Source organism: Abramis brama, assembly GCF_963993115.1.
Source record: "Abramis brama genome assembly, chromosome: 24".
Classification (NCBI taxonomy): Eukaryota; Metazoa; Chordata; class Actinopteri; order Cypriniformes; family Leuciscidae; genus Abramis; species Abramis brama.
Genome location: NC_139986.1, coordinates 1,731,286 through 1,745,000, shown reverse-complemented (window position 1 = coordinate 1,745,000; position 13,715 = coordinate 1,731,286). Strand labels below are relative to the sequence as shown.

The 13,715-nt window shown below is 42.0% G+C and overlaps 1 protein-coding gene across 1 annotated transcript in view; it reads right to left on the bottom strand.

Moving 5' to 3' along the window:
- hecw1a (HECT, C2 and WW domain containing E3 ubiquitin protein ligase 1a) overlaps nucleotides 1-13,715 on the bottom strand; it is a 98,756-nt gene that overhangs the window by 22,940 nt on the left and 62,101 nt on the right. The window contains exons 9-14 of the mRNA XM_084102909.1: nucleotides 13,227-13,327; nucleotides 10,408-11,721; nucleotides 6,927-7,016; nucleotides 5,829-5,979; nucleotides 3,015-3,109; nucleotides 1,740-1,861 (exon numbers count right to left, since the gene is read on the bottom strand). Of these exons, the coding sequence (XP_083959035.1) occupies nucleotides 1,740-1,861; nucleotides 3,015-3,109; nucleotides 5,829-5,979; nucleotides 6,927-7,016; nucleotides 10,408-11,721; nucleotides 13,227-13,327 (1,873 nt within the window). The remainder of the gene's footprint in view (nucleotides 1-1,739; nucleotides 1,862-3,014; nucleotides 3,110-5,828; nucleotides 5,980-6,926; nucleotides 7,017-10,407; nucleotides 11,722-13,226; nucleotides 13,328-13,715) is intronic.

Sequence of the window (13,715 nt, the reverse complement as noted above, 5' to 3'; positions counted from 1 at the left end):
ATTCACTGCCATTATAAAGCTTGGAAGAGCCAGGACGTGTTTTAATATAACTCTGATTGTATTCGTCTGAAAGAAGAGTCATATACACCTAGGATGACTTCAGGGCGAGTAAATCATGGGCTAATTTTATTTTTGGGTGAACTGTCCCTTTAAGTGAACGTAAACAGTTGAGAAGGAAAACACGTGTAACAGTATACTGGATCCTTGCATTCGGTCTTAAAGTGACAGCAGCCTAATAATCCTGACGCTCTCTGGGTTTTAGATGTTAACTGCAAAAGACAGAGAAAAAATTAAGAACTTTTGAAGCTTTAATAAAGATGAATCTATATTTAATTTATACAGTGAAGACTATCCAGTGTTATTTTACATTTGATTACTTTATTCGATTTCTGCACATTAAAAACCTGAAAAGTACTGTTTATTTCATTTGTATCTTTGCTGTATTGTATGTATTTGTGCTATTAATCATAATTTGATTATTTGTTCTTATTTTATTACTGACAGTTTATTTGTCTTTAACAATATTTAAAATGTATATGAGTTAGGTTAGTAGTTTTTGGTGTCATAACCTTGTTTATTAAGGATACATGGGTCAAAAACAACGCAAACAATAACTAGGCCTATTTTATTTGAATTTATTTATTACTTTTTGTGTGCTGAGTCTGACGGGGCCAATAGAAAAAAAAGTTACGGTGGATATTCCAAATATTTCATGTCAAAGGTCATATTTGGGTTTCAAAAACTAGAATATTGTCTCAGTCTGCATATGACAATCATATTAATGCATATTATTAATCAATCACCTGGTCTGATATGGAGAATAAAATGTTGTCATCAAACCAAACACACACTGAGACTTCAGTATAATCGTGAATATTCAATCAATGCCTCGTATTGATGAGGTCTCTGTACGTGACCTGCATGACATAACTTGAAACAGAATAAAGGCATCTCTGAGAGCACACACACACACAGATTTGCAGCATAAACACACACACATCCACTGCTATCTCAGCACGCTTTATCTTCGCCTTGTTAATGTCTGTTATCTGTCTCGTTTAAAGCAGGAGAGCTTATGTGATCAATAAAGAGGGAATCTGCAAATAGTTCAGTCAATATCAGCCTTCAACTAGAGTGCAATCTACTCGTGGACAGAGTGAGTCCACAAGCGCTCGGCGGATCCCGGGAACATCCTCACAGTGTCTGGATACACGGAAGCAAATCAAGCCATGAGTGAAAAACACCAGGAGGATTCAACGCACTGGATGTAAACGGTTACAGTGAACAGGGAACGATCTGGAAGAGTTATGGACAAATATTCTTCCAGAAAACGTTCATTCAAAGTTCTAATAAAGTTCTCAAATCTTTAGCACAAACATTATATTTATACATCATACATGGAACGCTTTTCTGAAACATTTTATTCGTCCGTTAATCTAATGTTTTTTATATGTTACTTTTTTTCAGAAAGTTCCATAATATTTGCAAAATTATCAAATGGAGAGAAAACAATCCCTTAATGTTTTTTTTTTTTGAAAATGAAAAAAACATTTTAAAACATTAAAAAACTGGAAGTTTTGAACGTTCAGAGAACATTCAGAAATAACGTTTAATAACTTGATGCTGGGAACAAACATATTTTTGTTAGCTGGGTAATCAGTTTTAATCTGCTTTCTGCAAGACAAATGTCCAGGAATACACATGAAAACACAGAGTTGAAGCTTCTCTCTGTGACGTACGTAGTTTGCATGGAGGACCGTGAAGAACTCCGGGTGTGTGACGAACTTGACGGTGGGACACTGGAGCAGAAGCGTGACGTTCGGCGTGTGTACAGGAGAGGAACAGCCTTCTCTTCTCGGATCTGCAAACATCACAGGGACATGTTCACTGTCACCAGGACCGAAGTCTCAATACACAGCTCACTTTTACAACACTCTTCACACACTAGCAGTCTGTGTGGACTAAACTTTTATCATTGCTTTTGCACATTTAATGATGACATCTTTCAAATGACATTAATACTTTTCTCACTCAAACACAAACACCATCTAAACTCTATATACCTACAGGCCAATTTACACGTTTACATGCTTTTTTGAGTTCAAATCAGTTAAAAATCTAACAGTCAATACTGAATAAGACAGTAATTTGGTACATTTCTACAGTAATACCCTAATTAATTAATACCCATTAACAAAATGAATTACTATGAAAGCTAGTAAATCCTAGACCGGTGTAAGTCTTTCAGTTTCATTATCATTTGTAATAAAGGCAAAGCTACTGTACAAATGTCAAAAATAGAATTTCTGGTCAATAATGCATCCGAGCTGGATCTTAGATTATGACTTATATTCAATCTAAAGCTTTCTGCAAGCATCTCACACACACACACACACACACACACACACACGCACACACACACACACACACACACACACACACACCTTCTGGATGAACTATGAATGGAGATATTTAATTTGAAATGAAAGATTTCTGACACATAATATCTCCTGTCTGCAGCTGCCACACACACACACACACACACACACAAACTCACACCCACACAAACACAGACACAAACTCACACTCAACACAAACACACACTCTACACATCAAACACACACCCACACAAACACACAAACTCAGACTCATCACAAACACTCACACTCATCACAAACACACACTCTTCACATCAAACACACACCCACACAAACACACACTCTTCCCATCACACACACTCTCTTCCCATCACACACACACTCCTCCCATCACACACACACACACACTCTTCCCATCACGCACACACACTCTTCACATCAAACACACACCCACACAAACACACACTCTTCCCATCAAACACACACTCTTCACAAACACACACTCTTCACAAACACACACACACTCTTCCCATCAAACACACACTCTTCCCATCACACACACACTCTTCCCGTCACACACTCACTCTTCCCGTCACACACACACTCTTCCCATCACACACAGTGTGTGCAGCCGACCTGCAGTGTGTGTTGTGGACTCGCTCTCTGCATCTGCAGTGGTGTTCCTCAGCGGCTCGTCTTCGCTGGCCATCGTCCTCTGGATGTTCTGATACCTGGAGACAGAAGAACATCATCAGCGTCGGCGTCGGCCCCGCAGGAGGACACTACACCGGCGTCGGCCCCGCAGGAGGACACTACACCGGCGTCGGCCCCGCAGGAGGACACTACACCGGCGTCGGCCCCGACGGAGGACACTACACCGGCCCCGCAGGAGGACACTACACCGGCCCCGCAGGAGGACACTACACCGGCCCCGCAGGAGGACACTACACCGGCGTCGGCCCCGCAGGAGAACACTACACCGGCGTCGGCCCCGCAGGAGGACACTACACCGGCCCCGCAGGAGGACACTACACCGGCCCCGCAGGAGGACACTACACCGGCGTCGGCCCCGCAGGAGAACACTACACCGGCGTCGGCCCCGCAGGAGGACACTACACCGGCGTCGGCCCCGCAGGAGGACACTACACCGGCGTCGGCCCCGCAGGAGGACACTACACCGGCGTCGGCCCCGCAGGAGGACACTACACCGGCGTCGGCCCCGCAGGAGAACACTACACCGGCCCCGCAGGAGGACACTACACCGGCGTCGGCCCCGCAGGAGAACACTACACCGGCCCCGCAGGAGGACACTACACCGGCCCCACAGGAGGACACTACACCGGCCCCGCAGGAGGACACTACACCGGCGTCGGCCCCGCAGGAGGACACTACACCGGCGTCGGCCCCGCAGGAGAACACTACACCGGCCCCGCAGGAGGACACTACACCGGCGTCGGCCCCGCAGGAGGACACTACACCGGCGTCGGCCCCGCAGGAGGACACTACACCGGCGTCGGCCCCGCAGGAGAACACTACACCGGCCCCGCAGGAGGACACTACACCGGCGTCGGCCCCGCAGGAGAACACTACACCGGCGTCGGCCCCGCAGGAGGACACTACACCGGCGTCGGCCCCGCAGGAGGACACTACACCGGCGTCGGCCCCGCAGGAGGACACTACACCGGCGTCGGCCCCGCAGGAGAACACTACACCGGCGTCGGCCCCGCAGGAGGACACTACACCGGCGTCGGCCCCGCAGGAGAACACTACACCAGCGTCGGCCCCGCAGGAGGACACTACACCGGCGTCGGCCCCGCAGGAGAACACTACACCGGCGTCGGCCCCGCAGGAGAACACCAGCGGATGTGAGAGTGTGTTTGCTGTTTATTTGTTTATTATTATCTTGACAATATATCGATCAAAAACAAAATGGAAGGAGAACAACTTTTTTTTTTACATATAGATGACAATAACAATCATAGCTTATTTTTATATGAATCTTCAAGTTTATATAAAAGATGCATAAAAGTTACTGACATGGTATTACAAAATCAACAACAATGTTCAAAAGTTTGGGGTCGGTACATTTTTTAAAATAAATATTTCTGAAAGAAGTCTCTTATGCTCACCAAAGCTACATTTCCTTTTAGCAAAAATACAGTAAAAACAGTGAAATATTATTATACTGTAAATCATCTGTTTTCTATGTGAATATACAGTAAAGTGTAATTTATTCCTGTGATCAAAGCTGAATTCTCAGCATCATTACTCCAGTCTTCAGTGTCACATGATCCTTCAGAAATCACTCTAATATGATGATTTGATGCTCAAGAAACATTTATGATTATTATCAATGTTGAAAACAGCTTCATATTTTTGTGGAAACAGTGATACATTTTATTTGTTAGAATTCTTTGATGACTAGAAAGTTCAAAAGAACAGCATTTATTTGAAATATAATCTTTTGTAACATTGTAAATGTCTTTACTGTCACTTCTAATCAGTTTAATGTGTCCTTGCTGAACAAAAGTATTAATTTCTTTCAAAGCCATTTCCAACACACTGCAGTGAATAACTGTCGTGACCTTGAGCCGTCGTGTGTCGAGTGTCCTCTAGGTGGCAGATTCTCCTCAGATATAATATATAATATATACTTCAGATCAGCTGATTTTGCTCCATTCATTCTGATCTAGTCATTTCCCTGGCATTACAACACAATATTAAAAACATATTTATTGCCTTACTGGACGCCATCTTTATTACTGATCCATTTACTTTATTTATTAATTTCTTAAAACTGAGAGCTGTGAAAAATATGATACACTGGTGTTTTGTCAGATGAGAAGTTTAATCTATGTATCATCTTTTTACTCTTTTAATTCCTTTTATATCTGTTTTAATTTTCCTTGCTTTTATTTTGTGATTATTTTAATTCCTTTCTGTGTAAAGCACTTTGAATTACCATAGTAATGAAATGTGCTGTATAAATAAACTTGCCTTGCCTTGATCAAAGTCTGCAATTATGGACTAATAAATCAATATTCTACATCATATGCCAGGATAACGCAGTGAATGTGCATAAGGGTTTATGTAAGGGATAATATACATCCAGCCGGTGGTTCAGAGCGTTTGTATGAACCGAGAGAGAGCGAGTCCACGATACTGGATGGCATAATTAAATAACTGTACACAAAATATTGATTCGACTGAGTTTTAATATTTTATTAGATCGCCAAACGCAAAACTTCCACGAAGAAAAGCCGTTCCTAGTGAGCGTATAGCGCTGCTGACTCCAGTGACCCGGATGAGCCGGTGTTTCTGTTCTCAGAGGCTGTTCTCTGGGAATCACTTACCGCTGGATGGAGCGATCGACCAATCAGAGGCAAGCATTCCACAGAGCCGAGTAATAACCAGGATAACGCAGTGAATGTGAATCAGGAGTTGTCAGACCTGCGGTTGAGCTGCTCCATCTGGTGTGTGGATCCGGATCTCGGGATGCCGGAGCGTTTGGCCGCATGGATCGGCTTCTGCCATGTGGTGCTGCGGTTCACATGATCCACGTAGAAAACACGCCCGTGACTGTCTATCCGCGCTTCCCAGTCTGTGCCGGTTACAGAGAAACACATCAGCTGACAGATGAGACACATACGGCACACTTTATGTCCATAGTCCACTTTAGACATTCTGCTCACTATCAGTGACTTTACAACTACATGTCAACTAGCAGTCATTAGAGTATTAGTAGAGTGTCTGATTAGCAGAGAGTCTACTAATACTCTAATGAGAGTTAGTTGACATGTAGTTGCAAAAGTTACTTCTAGTGAGTAGAAAGTCTAAAGTGGACTATAGAAAGTAAGTGTAACCGAAACATAAACACATACAATCAGACTGAGTAGAGAAAATGTTAAGTTTGTGCACATGCATATCATATATTATATATGCAGTGTTCAATGCATAAAACATTGAAATGAACTTGAATTGATGTCAGCAAACAGGATGAAGAACTGGAGTGAAATTCAACGAGTTTTAAAAAAGTTTAGTTTTTAATAACGTTTAATTTTTCAGTATGAATGTTATAATACACACAATATAAGGAATATTTTAGGACATTGATGTAATAATCATAATCAATGTTCATAGAAATACAACAGCTGTTTTAAATTGGAATAATATTTCACTATTTTTACTGTATTTTTGATCAAATAAATGCAGCTTTGTTGAGCAAAAGACACTTTACATTATATAAAAAAAAACATTACAAAATCTTACCGATACCAAACTTTTTAAAAGTAGTGTACCCCGGTATAGTGTTTTTGATATATTTTATACATTTCATTCCAGTCATTCCAGTTGCTGCATCTTGTGTGACCTGGACATCTAACTCCACATTCATGAACCTGACAGAAGGCAGTTATTAAACTGGAGAACAACATACAGAATATGCATGAAAACACACACACACACACACACACACACACACACACACACAGATGAAGGCAGCAGGTTAATGGCCTAAGCGAGGGAAAGGAATGACTCAGGAAAGCTTACTTGGTGGCAATGGCTGATCAACGCTTGTGTAATGATGGGGGTCGGGAAGATGAGTGAACGCATGATGGCTGATCTGCAAATGACAACTGCCTACAAACACAATCACAACACAGGCCATGACTTATGACAATCTGCATGTGCCATAAATCAGCGGTTCTCGACTGGTTGGGTGAAAATAAAATAAAATAAAAAGTACAATAAATAGAATGTAATGTATCAAATACTCCTCAATCAAATACTTAAAATTAAAATTAAATACAAAAAATATAGTATTTTAATAAAAAAAATGTTTTTGGCATTCAATGTTGGTGCTCTGTGTTTCCCCTTCAAGTCAAATGTAAAATCAATATAAAGTCCTGAAGCAAATCAAGTTGAGAACCACTGCCATGAATAATATATAGGTTGAATTCAGGACCAAAATTGTCACAAAGTGGCACAATTTACCTGAATTCACCATATATACTGTATGTAATAAACTGAAAACAAACATGAACATGGTAGCCTTTCTGGTGTCTGTCCATTAAATGCTGTCAGTGGAGGTGAAATATTAATTAGGGAGCCATTATTGGTTCTCATATTCATGTGAGTATAACTCATATTCATGAATTTCAGCAGTAATTGGCTGCCAAACTCATCACTGGTCAAGCCGTTTCACAGAGCGAGCAGCACAAGCAGTTATACGGGGTTTTTTCCACTGATGATGTTATTTTGCTATAAAAACTTCTTTTATAAAATAGGGATGCACCGATACCATATTTTCAGAACCGATCCTATCCGATACCAAAAATTCAGAGTATCGACCGATACCGGTCCAATACCAGCGCAGTTCTTTTTAAATCAAGTAGAATTCCATAACTCTGTGTGTTGAACTGATAATCACTCTTTTGTGTGTTAAACACAATCTACTAAATTCATTATAAAGAAATTAATAATCTATTAATAATCTTTCATTGCGTCACTGTATTATGATATGAAAGGCTCCAATACAGTGCATATGCGCATCCCGAGAGCAGAATGATGCGCTTGAAGCAACATGAGTCACATCGCTTCACACAGAAAAGTTCAAAGCACAAAGGAAAGACATATTGATGCGTAGTGTATTATACAGTATCTATCTATGCAATAGTTTAGTGAGCCTTTTCTTTTAACAGTTTTAAATTTCAGTTACTGTGCGCATGAAGAACAGTTATAGTGCTCTCTACTCCAGTGCTGTGACCTAACAGACACCCGGGAGAAAGTAGCATGATTAAGGTACAGCAAGATAAAGTTGTTTTATGCGAAACCATAGACCTTTATCTACAGATCAACTATAATAATAGTAACACTGAATAATGAACAGCGGAGGGAAGCGTTTACGTGAACGTGAATTCAACGACTTAAATATTAATTTCTACCTCACATTATACTATAGAATGGCTTCAGAATACTTATAATATAGTGCACAGAAACTTAATAGTGCTTTATAATGTTTTTGTGCCTTTTGTGGGGCTTAACAATAACACAGAATAGTATACGCACAATATCGGATTTGGATCGGTGTCGTCTAACCGATACCCGATCCGGCAAAGAATGGGAATATCAGAGCCGATACCGATACTGAATATCGGATCGGCGCATTCCTAGTATAAAAGGAAACCTTTCCAAAAACATAACCATAGAGCTGGATCTGTTCAGTGTTATGTAATCTCATAATGAGTGTTCAGTATGATTCTCCTCATTGTACTTCTGTACTCACTGCACAGATAATGCATCCCACAATGCACTGCTGACGACTGATCTATATATAACCTTTATTTAAACAGGAAAAGTCCCATTGAGACACAGTCTCTTTTACAAGGGAGTCCTGTAAATCTAGAAACAATATAATCCTGTAAATCTTCAACATCACTTGTATCGTTGATCAAACTGTCAATAAGACATTTTAGCACAATATTAGACCAAAAAAGCAATTCTATTTTCGCTATCTAGAATTATAATGTTGTTCAAATAAACATGCAACTGCCATTCATAAGTTCTCTCCCGTGGCCTCATGGGATAGTAAAGTGTCCATCGGATGCACACTTCAGAATCTCACCGGAAGTAGTGGCTCATCCGGGGTTCCTACTGTTTTTCGAATACTATGCATTCGGAAATACTATGTTGGTGTACTGTTTTTCGCATGCTATAAAGTCGGTAAGTATTAGATTTTGAACGCAGCAAAAATGCTCATTAAGATTAGCATGATGGTAACATGAGATAAAATGAACCAACTACTGATGATTTGATCTTCTTTAGCCGTGTTTCCACTGTCGGGCCAGGGCGAGCCAGGGTTTTCAACAGGCCGGGCGGGGCTAATAGCCTCGGACCCGGAGCACCGAGCCCAAAGCCACTCTGCGTTTCCACCGTCGGGCCTGAAGCTCCACAGGGCTTCACTAAAACACGCCTCTCTGGATCAACATCACACAAACCCATCATTTCACCAACAAATGGATGTTTTATCAGAAAACTAATCAGAAAGAAAGCACTGAAAACTAACGATATCACAAAACGACCATTTGTTGGCATTTTTGTTGTTTACTTAAAGATTTAAAACCCAAGCATCAATGTTTTACCACAGGTTTACAATAAAAAGTGATACATAGATCATAATGAATTAATCTGTGTCAAGATTGCACATTAGTCACACACAGCAATAAAGTGGTATTTACCGTTATTTCACAGAAGAAAGAGGACACACGTAGCCTGTAATATTTTCAGTCAGAGAAACAGAGGAAGCTCCCGTAAAACCGGAATTGCTTTATTTTATGACATATGCAGAGCTAAATATGGATATCAGACAGTCCGGTATAAAGAGACGAGAAAAGAGACGGTCTGAAAGTGAGTTTTGAGCTAAAATGATTTTAAAAGTCTTTAATGCTGATTAGCTGGTATATGAAATCATACGTGGCGCTGGCGTCTCCAGTCCCAGATAAACTCCAGCTTTGTTCGTAACCACTCCTCAAGCCTGAGTTGGCCCGCTTTGGACTAAGGTATTCGGCTGGCCAAAAAACCCTGGCCATTGGCCCCAAGCAAGCCCCGACGAAGCGCGATCAAAGTGATAGTGGAAATGCACTGGCCCTGGCAGGCACTAGCACGCAAGTTTTTTTTGCCTGACAGTGGAAACGCGGCTTTTGATTAAGAAATATCAAGAATTCCTGCACACCCCTGCAGAAAAAATCCAGCATAAATCAACACTAATTCCATGATGGTCCAGTCTGGTTTATGATGATTAGAGCTGGTAAAATGCTGGTCTAGCCCAGCTTAGTCAAGCTGCTTTCAAGCATAACTAAGCTGGTCCACCAGTACTCCCAGTTCCCATGCCGGGGAGGAGCAAACCAGCAACTAACATCCCATGCTGGACCCACCATGCAAAACATACCTTGTGCTGGTGACTTTTCAGCAGGGACATTCAAGAGTTTAGCAAGCCCTTTCATCAATGCATAATTTGGACAAGGCTCCTCACCTGATGAGGTAACACTGGGCCCAGCTCCTGGCGACACCTCCACTGCCCCTTCTCTCTGGGGACTGTCCTCTGAGGACGACTCCCTCCACTGAACCGACCCGTCTCCTGGCTCCCTGATCTCTGGACTCTGCATCGGGTCCGAGACGGATTCAAAAGCACTGTTCTCTTCCTCCTCTTCCTCCTGCGAGGAGAAGACAGTGCTCTCCGACAGCCGTGTGCTGTCGACCGAAGAGAGACGTGTGTGGCTGCACAGGTGGTTACGACCCTCGTAGCCCGAGTTGCTGTAACAGGAAGTGCTGTAACAGGAAGTGCTGTAACAGGAAGTGCTGTAGCAGGAGTTGTCACACAGTTCGCACTCACTCACTCGAGGATCCCTTCTGCTTACACACACATCCCCGTCTTCGCTGTCCGGCCGAAGGGTGCGAGGTGAGGGTCTTTCCCCCTCCAGGAGATGGTTGAGTTCGGACAAGCGCTCGATGGAGAGGCTACGTGGTAAAGTACGCCTGCAACACGGTCTAGGACACTCAGGCACGATTGATGGAGACTGAGCTTCAGACACCTCATCTTCATCCTCCTCTTTGTCCTCTTGGGGTTTGACAGTGATTTCTTCTGATTCTGGATCAAGAACTTCGTCTTCATCTTGGCTGTCATGGTGGCATTGAGCTGACGGCAAGCTGTGCAGCAAATGATGAATGCGGATGTAGTGAGACCGTGGCGTCTCGGGTTCTTCACAGGCTGAGGCGATGACTGTCTCTAATTCGGACACTGGAAGCGAACAGGGTCGGCTTTTTCGCTTCAAGGCACCTCGCATCCTTGGGGAACAGGGTTCTTCCTCATTCCCATCTCCTTCCACCCTCATGTCAACATGCTCTGAGCTTCTCTCAACCTCTACATGCTCTCCAGTTGGTCTCATTTCATCTCCACATGTGTCTTCAGCATCATGGTTCTCCAGTTCCTCCAAAGGAGTCTCGGCCACAGTTTCCTCAGACTCTATTATTCCAGGGTCTTGCTCCTCAGTTTCTCCTTGAGTGGCATCACTCAATAGTGTCTCTCCTTGAGCTGTTACAAGCTCATCGGCTGATCCTTCAGCTTCTGGTTGGGGATCAGCTATGGAAGTAAGCAGCACAGCATCTTGGGTCTCTATGTCGGGAGGACTTTCGGCAGGCGGCTCCTGGATGTCAGGTCCCAAACTCACTGCATCTTCTATAGGCAGATCAGAAGCTGCTGGCTGGTCCTCGTTGGGCTCCAGCTCAGCCTCCTGGTCAGGCACCACATCAAAGACTGGCATTGCATTAAGGGATACTTCTTCATCATCTACCAAGGAGAACAAACAAATCTCTCAGTACGGTTAAACAGACCAGCTATGAAATACCACAAGACACCTTTAGCAATAATCAGTACTTTTTCTGTACTGAAAGGCCCTGTTTAAACCTGGTATTAAGACACATTTTGGTTGATCAGATCACAAGTAGACGAGGGACACACATTCCCGTCTACAAATGGTGTTTTAATCCGTCCCGTTTGTCCACTTCTAGCCTGATTTCTTCGAGGGGAGGGTCTATGAACTTTTTCAGATCTTTCGATCCAATGGACGAAATAATCTCACGCAATTTACATATGAACACAACTGGAGAAAACAGAAAAACATACAGAGATCAGCTCTGATAGCTGCATTTTTTTGTCTTCAAACCAATCTTGGGTCTTCAGCCGACATAGTTTAAATCCTTACTCTTTATTTTATTCAAAGCGAACAACGTGACAGTAGACGTGTAGACGGTCTTGTGTCTGTTTGAACACATTTGACCACATGAGAGTTTTCACTACGAAAGCAATCCTGTTAAATGCATTTTCGAGTACCTCTGGAAGTGGTCGAAATGGGACAAGCTAAAAATGTTTTAGATAAGGTACATAGTTGTCCTTTTAAGGTTTCTGCCCCAGTCTCTTTCCCATACAATAAAAGTACCAGTGATTGGTGACTGAGTAACCATGGTCTCCAAGAAAGTAAAGATGGTCCATATAAGTCTCTCCAGCACAACTCTCAGGTCTCTTTGCCGACTTGGTATTCGTCGCCCAAGTCATATAGACTACTTGCATGGCACTTTAAAATGAGGAGAGTAAATTATGACAGTTTTCATTGTGGAGTGAACAACTCCTGTAGGTTATGGTTTGCTATACTTTTGGAAATTTAAAGTCCCCATGTAGTCAATAATTTTATCTCTTAAAATTCATCTTTGATCACCAAAATGACATATTTAAACGATTTTTCCTTCATGCCTTAAAATATCTTGGATGTAACTCGACACCCTTGCCTCATTTAGTATGTACGGTTCTATTAATATGCAAATGAGCCCCGCCTTCACTCACTCAGCTCAGAGATCCACTCGTTGACGATCACACGTTGATCTGTCAGAAACACCAGCGATTTCAAAGCGTGTTTTTGAGACTGTCTTTGGCTCACTGCAGTTTTAAGGAGAAAATACTCAGCAATGCTGTCGACTTATGAATTTGTATATGGATTGTCTTCATGCATATTAAAAACACCACATACACATACATATAAACAACATTAAAAGCTTGATTTACACCACAGGGGGACTTGAAGCATTGTAGATGACCGCTGTAGTGCTGCTAGCCTTTAGTTCAAACAGTAGAGCATGTCACTAGCAACCCTAAGGTCATGTTTGGACAAAAGCGCCTGACTTCTGAACGAATAGTCACATATCATTAACAAATACACAAACAAATGATCTCAGGATTTGTACTGTTAGGTTTGCTTATGTTGTGAGGAAAGCAGATACAGTAGTAAACATCCTACAGACCTGGATGAATTGATGAGGTTATCTCAAAACGAAACTGCAACTGGCCGCTGACATGATCTGTTGGAAGCCGTCGGCCTAAAGGGTAAGTCACCACACGGTCCCTGTTCACACAGAGACGAGAAAGACAAGGATGCTTGACATTTAAAATCTCGTGGGAAATTAACCATAAAATAAATCTTTAGGCACACCAAAAACCTAAATCTGTGCATTGTCTTTTAAATTAAATTAAACATAAAAATATTTGGTTACACTTTATTTTAAGGTGTCACTGTTACAGTGTAATTATATATTTAAGTACTAATTAATAATAATTAACAACATGTACTTACTATAGGGTTAGGGTAGGATTAGGGTTTGGTTGAGGGTTAGTTGCATGTAATGATGCATCATTTACTGTTTTTACTATGGTAAGTACATGTAACAAATGTAACAAGGACACTGTAAAATAAAGTGTCACCACATATTTTTAGGTCTATGAAAACTGGAATC